This window comes from Aristolochia californica, unplaced genomic scaffold (genome assembly GCF_029961685.1).
Source record: "Aristolochia californica isolate CCGP_79_NKW_82.1479 unplaced genomic scaffold, dmAriCali1.0.hap1 SCAF_10, whole genome shotgun sequence".
NCBI classification, from domain to species: domain Eukaryota; kingdom Viridiplantae; phylum Streptophyta; class Magnoliopsida; order Piperales; family Aristolochiaceae; genus Aristolochia; species Aristolochia californica.
Window position 1 is genome coordinate 494,321 of NW_027181771.1, and position 10,493 is coordinate 504,813.

At 39.2% G+C, this 10,493-nt stretch overlaps 2 protein-coding genes across 2 annotated transcripts; one reads left to right on the plus strand and one right to left on the minus strand.

Moving 5' to 3' along the window:
• Positions 1 to 5,172: 5,172 nt before the first annotated feature.
• LOC137941625 (WRKY DNA-binding transcription factor 70-like) lies at positions 5,173 to 6,863 on the plus strand. The gene is made up of 3 exons (XM_068787117.1): positions 5,173 to 5,516; positions 5,804 to 5,908; positions 6,002 to 6,863. The coding sequence occupies exons 1-3, from the start codon at positions 5,185 to 5,187 to the stop codon at positions 6,513 to 6,515; spliced, it is 951 nt and encodes a 316-aa protein (XP_068643218.1). The 5' UTR covers positions 5,173 to 5,184; the 3' UTR covers positions 6,516 to 6,863.
• A 732-nt stretch (positions 6,864 to 7,595) lies between these two features.
• On the minus strand, positions 7,596 to 9,551 carry LOC137938886 (WRKY transcription factor 55-like). Its single transcript, XM_068783983.1, has 3 exons — positions 9,238 to 9,551; positions 8,993 to 9,124; positions 7,596 to 8,034 (listed from the first exon to the last, which is right to left on the minus strand). The coding sequence occupies exons 1-3, from the start codon at positions 9,549 to 9,551 to the stop codon at positions 7,596 to 7,598; spliced, it is 885 nt and encodes a 294-aa protein (XP_068640084.1).
• Positions 9,552 to 10,493: the final 942 nt, after the last annotated feature.

A 10,493-nucleotide genomic window follows, 5' to 3' on the forward strand; every position in this document is an offset into this window, starting at 1 on the left:
GGATAGGGTTTAGGGTTACAAGGATGTTGAGACAAGTCGGGTTTACGAGTTAGAGGCAAAGAAGGGTTAGGTCTAAATTGGGTTTACGGAGACGGAGTTACAAGGATAGTGAGGATAGGGTTTGACAATTCAAATATTTTAGGTTCGGGGATCAGGTTCGGATTCTGGTTTTGGTAAACATGACCTTGACCTACCCCTTGCTTGATCACAAAATCCAAATTCTTTTTGTTAATGTTGATCCCTCTTTCAACTGGTCAAGAATCTACTTCGATCCGTATCTCCAAGAGCACAAAACTTCAACGTTTTTTTCAATTGAAGGAGCTTGGGGATTTAGACATTTTCTGCAGTAGAACGCTGAACAAAGTAATCAAACTAAAGTGCTCTAAGCAAGGGTGTATCTCAGTAGCCATAAACAGACAGGAAATGGTGGCCCAGCAAGAATAGATCTTAGCTGGTTTTAGTAAATTTGACTTGTAGAACACGCAAAACTCGCCATTAATGTTTGGATGCAGACAACATACAAGTTAGAATCTTTCAGACAAATGCAATCAATCTGTTTTCTACGAACTCTCACTTTCTTCATTCCTTCTAGGAAAGTGAAGAAGCAGTAGCTGCACCTCTCCCGTCGATGACCCAGTTGCAGAGAAGCACACCGCCGTAACAGGGGGGTCACCGAAAGTGCAGGCGCACCTCCTAGGAAGCTGAGAACGGAAAATTTCTCCGACCGGAGAAGACCCTTCTTTGAATCAATCGACAGTCCTGCGACAGCTACAGCGACTGCTACAGCCCAACTGTTTGTTCATTTGACACAAAGGCAACGCCCGAGTAATTTTCTACAACTTGCGCGGTCTGGGAAACGCGTGCGCATCTGTTCACATCTTGCTTTTTTTTTCCTTTTTCCCAAAAAACGACTGATGAGAGAACAGAGAAAACGACGCCAAGCCGCATTATTCTTTACCCATCTGATGTGATTCAAATGATCAGCAGGAATGTTGGTAAACTTCGACTTTTACCCGACAGAGCTGGTTAAATGAACCCACTCCAGAATCTAGAGCTTTACTCTTCAGATAATGGTGGTTTATAAGAGTTAAACCCTCCAACCTTAAATCCTAAATCACAGATTTGCTTAAAAAGTGATGGTTTTACAAATTATTATAGGTCTTTTGGATGTTTGTTTGTGAAGAGGTTATCTCACTTATAAATTATTTAAGATTTCCTGTTGTTTTGAATTCTGTGATGGGTTTTGCAGGTACCAGGTTGGATTTTCAAGGTAGAGATGAGTTTTCAGAAACCTAGCTTGAACTCTGTCCATGCCAATCTCTACAAGATTTGTAATCCGATATAATTTGATATCTTTGCTGCTGAAACTTGTAAGTTTATTTTCTGGTTTCCTCATGTATGTTGATGAATATACTGGTAATGAAATAGTTCAAATGAAGAAGGTGAGGCATGAAATAAGCCAACCCCCCATGGATTCCATAATCCAAATTCATGCTTCATAAATTCATAGGCTATATCACATCACCTCTTCTATTACTAGCTAAGATCTTCTTACAACATGGTTCTTGCTTGCCCAAGAAGAAAAAGAAAGAGAAGTCTTTGTTGCTTGATGAATACGTTTAAAGAAAGGGTGATTGTCCAGTGTAGATGGATCATGGGTCAATCGGATTGGTTTTTGAATTTGGCTGGTCAAGTCTTAGGGAGAGACTCGACCCTTCTGACTTGCCCTGAGTTCGGTCACTAGACTGTGAGGAGTCTCTGTCCTAACTTGGCTTAACTGACTCGAATTTTCATGTCCAAATTGAGTCTAGAGTTCATGTCAGAAAAACCAATTAGGGTCTCTGGGACTACTACTTGGTCCTTTGACATGCGAACCCAATCCTTACATGGTGAAACCCGGTTGCATTCAAGTCTAGCAACTAATTGGCAAATATGAAGATTTCCTGATCCAACCAGACCAGATTATCCCATCTCCTATTCACTGAATCTCATTGATGAGAGAGGAGAGTTGTCCTTATACTACTCCCCTATCTCAACCCTAGAAAGAATTTGGACAAGAACCAGTCCAAGAAATTCCATTTTCTAACCATGACTCTCTGGGAAGTCCTGGGGCAGCTCACCTGTTCATCCATTTGGTTCTTAAAGAAGACAAAAACCGACTAGGAATGATCCTAGACCTCTTTTTTAAAAGCAAAATCTTCCGAAAGCACGAGCATGTTGACTAGCAACAAGCTTATCTTCTCCATTTCACATCCCTTAGTTTCTTCTGTTTACATCTCACTTCCCATTAATAAAATCTTTAAGCAGGTGAGGAAGACGTTAAAGGAGAAGAGAGGCAGAGAACGACGTTTATTTCTTTTTCAGCTTGGTTTCTAATTTTTCTTTTGTGGGAACCAGAAGTGATCCTGATCTTGACGAGATGTGACACAGCAAGTGAATTGAACCTGGCCATGAAACCATGGGAAAGGGTAAGATTATGTCTAGATGAACACAAGTTACCAATATGATTGTTAGTTGACTCTACTTTCCTGACCTTCACCTTCTAAGAGGTGATTAGTCACCCGGTGGAAGACAACCACAGTTATAACTGGTCATGTGTTTAGCGAACCATAAACACTAATTATAATCCAAATTGAGCTTAAAATTTTTAATTTAAAAAATTGTTAAAAGACCAAGACTAGTACATATTTTAAACCCAAAATTATCAATAACTAAGTGATAAATATGGATGATATACCACAAACTTTGGTAAATACCCTAACCACATCAATGTCTCCCTCTTAATTAAAAAAATCCTCCATTCCCTACATTAATTTATCAATGCCAGGTTGTAACATGGTCAAGGGTTGATTTCACACTGATTACATCATTATATTATATGGAAGTGAAGAGACAAAAGAAAACAAACCCTAATACTAGGAGACTTGTCTTATGACATAGTTACATCATCAAGCAACTTGTAATGAAATCACCCATTACATCATTATTCTATTGCTATATGATGTGATTATACATGTTTTTGTATATCGTTGTATTGTTTTCTCGATAAAAAGGAAAAACAAAATGTGTATCAGTTGTATTATCTGGCTCAATATTGTTTTTTTGTGTATATTTTTGTAGTTTTTGATACACGTCGGTTTTTTGTATTTAAGATCGATTTATAAGTTATATTAATAATTATGAATTATATTAATAGTTCTAAAAATTCATGTATATTTGTTGATACAGTAACAAACTAGTACATTGATTAAATAGAATAAAATTCATTGGAAAATACACCAAGTTTAGATGATAACAAATTGGCTTTCTCCATCAAATTGTATGAAATTAAGTCTATAAAATATGAGAATTAGAGTTGTTCGAAATCTTTATAATTGTCCCGACGATATGTCGTATATACCTTTTATAAGAATTTTTTTTTCTTATCTATGAAGATAGGCCTACGTATATCTATTTTATCTTATATACATTTATCTTTTTTTAAAAAAAAAAAATCTTTGTGACAAAGAGAATTTTATAAGTAGATAGTATGACCATTAGATGTCACATTACATATAAAATCCTTTGTTAATAACTTGATCATAAAAAATAATATACCAAACATTTAGGCTTCAATTTTTTTACACTTTGAGTGATCATAAGTGAGATAACCTCTTCACAAACAAACATCCAAAAGAAAAAAAAATCTTAAACAAAGGCCAATCCCAACTGCATAACAATTATACATACACTACTAATTAAACATCCACTAAAGCTTAAAAAATTTAGTGATCACATGGCTCTAATCCAATAATCTAAATAAAGATTAACCCATAAACAAATCACGGTTGACCATCCACATTCGACGGGATCAGGCATCTTCTCTAGGGGCAAGAGGATCGACATGGAATTAACTATAATTCAAAAAGATTATTATTTATATAACACATATCATTTTTAATTATAAATACTAGTTGTCATGTGCTTGTCCTCAATTAATGATTTTTTTGGCAAATTTTTATTCCCAACCAACTTGATGTTAATTAAGAACAAGAGTTAAGGAAAATATTTGGAAGACACCAATGGAACATTTTCAATTAAGGACACTACATAGGACAATTGGAGTACATATTCCTAGAAGCTTTGATTATTTTAATTTTTTGGGCATGAAGTATGGAGCCTCTTAGATGGAATCCATAGATTATTAAGGTTGAAATTAGGTTGATTGGACCAGTTATGCAGACATGGGGTGATAAGGTGCATTTAATTATGTGTTGCAACATGTAGACTCATCTAAGTATTTTAAAAATGGTCCAATGGCTATTTATTTAGTATCTTATTATCATAAAATTAAAATAAGTATAGAAGGGAAATAAACTTTTCTCCGACTCTTTCTTGTCCTATTAGTTATAGAATTTGAGTGTAAAAAGAGAATTTCTTTTATCGCCTATTTTTATAATTAGGTTTTACTTATATATTTTTTAAAGACTGAAATACCTGTAATTTTCTCATTTTATTTGAGTAAATGGAGGGAGCAAGAACCCTTTCTCCTTACTCAGTCCTATGTGCCCCTACTCGAACTGTCAAACGAAGAGAGAAAAGCTAGGGTAGATGCTACTGCCTCCTTCGAAAAATCTCAAATTTATGAGTGTGTGTGTATATATATGTGTCTGTACACTTGGCCATCACTTATTAAATATTTTTAATAATTAAAAATAGATCGAGGAAATAAACAAAAAAAGGAGTTTCCTTCAATATTTTTTTAGGGTGAGACCAAAATACACAAGCAAATTTATTTTTCTAAATAAAAATATTTTAATGATTACTAGTGGCTTAATTTCTTAACCCTTTACAAAAAAAAAATATATATATATAGATATATAGAAAAGAAAAAAAAAAAGCATTCCTAAGCTGGCCAACCCTAAAGCAAACTCAACCCATTCAACCCAAACCCGGGCCAACGTCGTGTTCCTCTTGTTTTTAATCTGTATCAAGTGCTGCGTCTGAAGCACGCTGACGTCACCTCCCTGACGCCACAATGGCGACGTCACTTCATGGCCCTACAATAAAGAAACGACCTCCCCCATTATTTTCCTACACATTTCCATGCATTTTCTTCACCCCTCCGCCCCTTCCCTTATAAAAAGCCCATCTCTTAACCCCCGCTTTCCCCACACTCATCCGCGACTCCGATCTCACCCGAAAATGGACAACCTTCCTTCGGCATCGGCCACCACCCCGCCGCTCAGGGACCTGATGCTCAAGGGCCGGGAGTTCGCCAAAAAGCTCCAGATCATCCTGCCAGGAATCCAAGCTCTACAGGCCCCGCAGCACCAGTACTCGCACTGTAAGCCCCAGCCGGCGGAACCCACCTCCGAGAGCCTCCGCCTGGCCGAAGACGTCGTCCGGTTGTTCACCGAGGCGATCTCGATGCTGGACGCCGGTGATGGGGTCTGCTCCTGTTCGGTTGGCGAGATCTGCAAAACTGAGAAGAAGCCTCCTCCGGGAAGAGACCGGAGGGGAAGTTACAAGAGAAGGTAGGTGATGCCAAAAAGACGGCTTCTTAATTATCTGTATTTCTTAGGGATGGTTCGTCAATTCAGCAGAGGGTCTATGGTTGCTGGCCTGATTGGGGCAGATTCATACCCTCTTATGATCTGAAAGAAAAGAAAAAAAAAAGAGATTTAAATCAGATTTTCGCATGAACAGTACTGCAATTAGGCCTTGTCTTTTTAAAATTATTGCCCATAGATTTTTTTATTTTTAATAATTTAATTTATTAATTGATCTCTTAAATATGCTTGAACTATTTTATCACTTGCAGAAGAACTGAAGATACATGGACAAAAGAGACAGCCACACCTCTTGATGATGGCCATGGTTGGAGGAAATATGGACAAAAAGAGATCCTTGGCTCCAAATATCCCAGGTATATTTTATTGCATATTAAGCTTAGTTCATATATTCCTATACCTTACTTTTATATTTTTTATATCTAAGTTTAATTAATCGTCTTCCACAGGGGCTACTTCAGATGCACACATAAGCATGACCAGGGCTGTGAAGCAAGCAAGAAAGTTCAACAAAAGGAAGATGGTTCTGGGATGTTTGCAGTAACCTACACGGGTCACCACACCTGCAGGGACCCCCAAAAAGCTCACCCCATCATCATAGAATGTGAACCCAGAGAGAGGATTGTGCTCAACTTCCAGTCAACCTCCATAGAGCAGCAGCAGCAGTTCTCCCATGACCAGTGCTTCTCTTCCTTCACTTCAGTCAAGCAAGAGCTCAGTACTGGTCTCAACCACAACTACTGCTCTTCTTCAGGCTACTCACTCTCATCTTATAGCATCAAGTCCGAGCCTCCTCGGCTGCCGGCGGATTCTGATGCCGGAGACATCAATTCGGTGGTGTACTCTTCTGTTAGCTCACACAACATGGAGGAAGATAACACCACTGTGGTTGACTCCGTTAGCGTTGAGGATATCTTCAACTTTGATGATGCTGAATGGTTCTTTCCTATCTCTGTTTTGTGATCAGTAGTGGAGTGGATGAAGCTTATAATTATAAGCTTGAGTCATCCTCATCAAACTAGATGAATTCAGATTCATGATGTCATACTAGCAATAAGGTGTTACACTGGCCATCCATCGGCGTGGAGATCGGTCGCCGGTAGTATGTTCGGAAATAGAGAGGGAAGGTGTGAATGTGTTTCTGACTTCACTGTAGCTCCAGTCATTAGAAGGGAACTTAGGGGTCTTCCTGGTAGCATCTATCATCTTTCGCCTTTACATTTGTACATCTTTTTCATCGTTTTTTTTGTCTTTTTTCTTTTCTGTTTATCCATGACATTGAAATCTACTTTTGTCCAGTTAGATTTTCCATTCCCACCTTCTGGTCTTTGCTTTTGTGAATGAATTATTCATTTCTGGGCCACCCAATTTTTTTTTTTTTTCCTCAAATGAAAGGCATAAAAATCTGAAAAGCTCAAAGTGGTCCTCCTTCTCCACACCATGAGAAACTCGAATTCCATCAGCACAAAAGCAAAAACAGATTAAAAGAGCATCATTGCTGCCTTTCTTTGTGATGCATTCCTATCACTCACGTTTGCTGGACCACTTCTTTTGGAGAGATAGAATTAGGCCAGCGCTTTCATACGATAACCCTGTGAATGAATGATCCGATTATTCCCAGACTTAGACGCCGTTCAGGAAATTTCATGGATGTTTTCTGAAAGTTCAGCCGATATAAACTGGTTAAATTTCATGGGTGATTTCTGAAAGTTCAGTCGATATAAACTGGCTAAATTTCATGGGTGTTTTCTGAAAGTTCAGTCGATATAAACTGGTAAAATTTCATGGATCCTGATCTACAATATGGCTTGTGAAACTGTTTGTCTGAAAATTAAAACTGGTTAACTAAATCTACATTGGGATATCATGTAATAGAACTAACCCATCTTTTGAGAGAAAAGCTTGGACTGAAGGAATCACTAAACACTATTTATATCTCTATCTTTTGTTTGCTATGGCAATGGCCTCAAAACCCTTGTTCCTCATTCTCTCTTTACTTCGATAAGAGACGGGTTAATTCCTCTCAGTGAGAGTGACAAGTTGTTAGTCCTGCTCGCAAGAGAAAATTGTATCCATGCTGTTACTGCTGCTTGGGAAATAAAACATCATGTCGACAAGGTCCGACACCGGGGGCTCCGTCCCTTTCCCACCTCTGCTGTGCGAACTGCTCTCCTCGTTCGCCAGCGGTGGGGTCCTGAAAAAGTGCCAAAAGGGGTTGAGTGGGATGTTTTTATCTTTTTCTTCCGCCGTGCAGTGTGACGAGAACGAGCTGCTGCCGAGGTGAATTGAGGTGGAAGGGAGAGGTGATGGTACTGTTGGTCCGGTCTGAACCATTGAAGGTAGAAGGAGAGGAGTGATTGATGTTTTGCAAGAATGGATTCCCAAATATGTGACCTCAAACATGAAGGGGTCATCCTCGTCTCTTTGGACATGCTTCTTGGCCTCACAGCCTAACTTGCTGTGGGTGCACCTGTAGTAGCTCCTGCACCAGTTACATCACATAAGGTTAGCATCAGGGTACCTGTACTTTGCTGAGAACTGTTTCTACTTGACTCACTAATTCTAAGTAATTGTATTGTATTAGTGATATAATCGACAAATTTGGATTATGAATAGAATTAATATTATAAATGATATGTTCCTTATAATTTCTTTTAAAAATTATTTTTTTTAGACCGATATAGGTTGATAGAGCTCCATACAGGTATCATATCGATCTGATTTTAAGAGTTTAATATGATACATGGTACTTATATATATGCCTACCCCTAAACACCAAGATCTCTCATGTACCAAGCAAGATGTCTCAAATTTTAAGGGTCGACCACCTATGCAATATGTCTTTGGATTTTTATGTCAATGAAATGCCTTGTGACTTTCGAGTTTAGGGTTTAGGGTTTAGGGAGTCCTAATATATGATACATGATATTTACATATGCTCGTCTCTAAACTCGTATATCTCACTAAAATGTCTCATGTATCAGGGAAGATGTCTCAAATTTTAAAGGGTGTGTCTTGCATTTTGATGCGAGTAAAATGCCTCGTGAATTTGGAATTAAGGGTTTAAGGGTAGGCAAGATGTCTCAAATTTTAAAGGGTGTGTCTTGGATTTTGATGTGAGTGAAATGCCTTGCGAGTTTGGAATTAAGGGTTTAAGGCCATAAGTGGGATGAACTAGGTAATGCGGGGGGACTAACCCCCCCTAAGAACCAATATTTGCTGGTCCACTGGACCAACAAGTTTAGAATCATAACAACCAACCCAAGTCTCTTTTAAATGGGTGCTAAGAACCAACCCAACTCCTTTTTTTGACCCATCTGGTAAGGGTTGGCGGGAAGAATCAACAGCAACGGCTATCGATATCGTTTGAAAGAGTCTCTATTCATTTGCAGATAAATCATGGCGAATTTCATTTTCATCTCCAGATTAAGGCAACTCACCTAGGAAACTTCGAGCCCAGAATCTCCTTCTGCCCGTATTTTCTCCATGTGTGTCCATCGTCCGGCGGAATCTCCAAATTCCCCGTTCGGGGAGCCGGCACCTTCTGGGTTATTTTCTCCTTCGAATCCTTCCTGCAAGTTCAAAAAAAAAAAAAAAATCGAATTAACCAGTCGTTCACGCGCAAGAGACTCTGAACTAACCTTCAATTTACTTACAGAGAGATCATGAAAACCAATTTCCTCACCTTTTTCTCGATCGTCTTGCGAAATCCGAGGCCTGTGCCGATTCCCCTCCGTTCTCTTCAAAAGTACCCAGTTCGGTTAGCACAGGAATAAGCTCCATCGGCAGCTCGCCTGAGGTCATCAGCCTTGTAAACGGGCGGAGGGAAGAAGTACTCATTTCGGTTATAGCCTTGTTGAAGACAGCAGCGATTTCGTGGCAGGAGTAGAGAAGAAGACCCGGCTGGTTCACCAGACTAGGAAGATTCGACTCGAGCTCGTTCGCTAACTGGAAGCCCCGGATTATGAAAGACAATGGGATTTCCCGGCATTCCTCCATGCTTATCGAAAGAGACAAAAATCAAGGCCGTAACAACCTAAAAACTTTCAGGAAAAGCTTCCTCTCTTTCTGTATCTTCTGAATCTCTGCTCCAAATTACAGAAATAATGATGCCGTTCTTTCACTAAAAACAAATAAAAAACATGGGATTTTTCCCATGAAGCTTAGTCAAATCCGCTAGCAATGGAGAGACAGAAAGAAGATTATTCAAATCTCAGAGATTTTCTACTTGTGGGTATTAATGGCGGGATGAAGGAGAGTACAAGAACCAGGGGACGATTAATATAAGCAAAAAGGTTGTGTACTTAACTATACGCATGAAGAATTGAAAAAGGAAGTCCGTGGCTAGTATGGAAAGACTCGGTCACGGTCGTGTGGTCTAGAAGAAGACCTGGGGCTTTGAAAGCGGGCTTGAACGTTGAAGTCTCTTCATAAAATAACTGGAAGCATCTTTTGGGGATTGAACTTCCAGAGCTGTGCGATCTCTTTCTCTGTTTCCTTGACGGGAGGGCGATTCAACGGTCCATGGCTGCTACCGTTACAGGGACGACTGGCGATTCAACGGAACGGTGAATTGATCCGTAAACGGCTTGAGTTCAATTCGCCGAAAGGTAGGTCCCAGCAAAGGAAACGTGGGTCCTGTGTGGCCCCACTTAAGATTTGCTGATCTATAAGATGGATCTCTGGAGAGGACGTAGAGCCCTGCTACAGCTCTGACACATGTTTAAATAATAAAAAAAGACGTGTATAAATCTAAATCTAAAAGGAAGTCGAAAAGGACGTCGAGTGCAGGTACTCTTCTTCGCCCACGGTCAATCAGCTTTAAATTTGAATAGTAGGTTTTATCCTAAAATGATTATACCCTTAGAAAACCTTTTATACTCATCTAGGATTATTCTTTAACGGGCAACACCTGCTGTGTGTTTGATGAAAGGCGTGTAT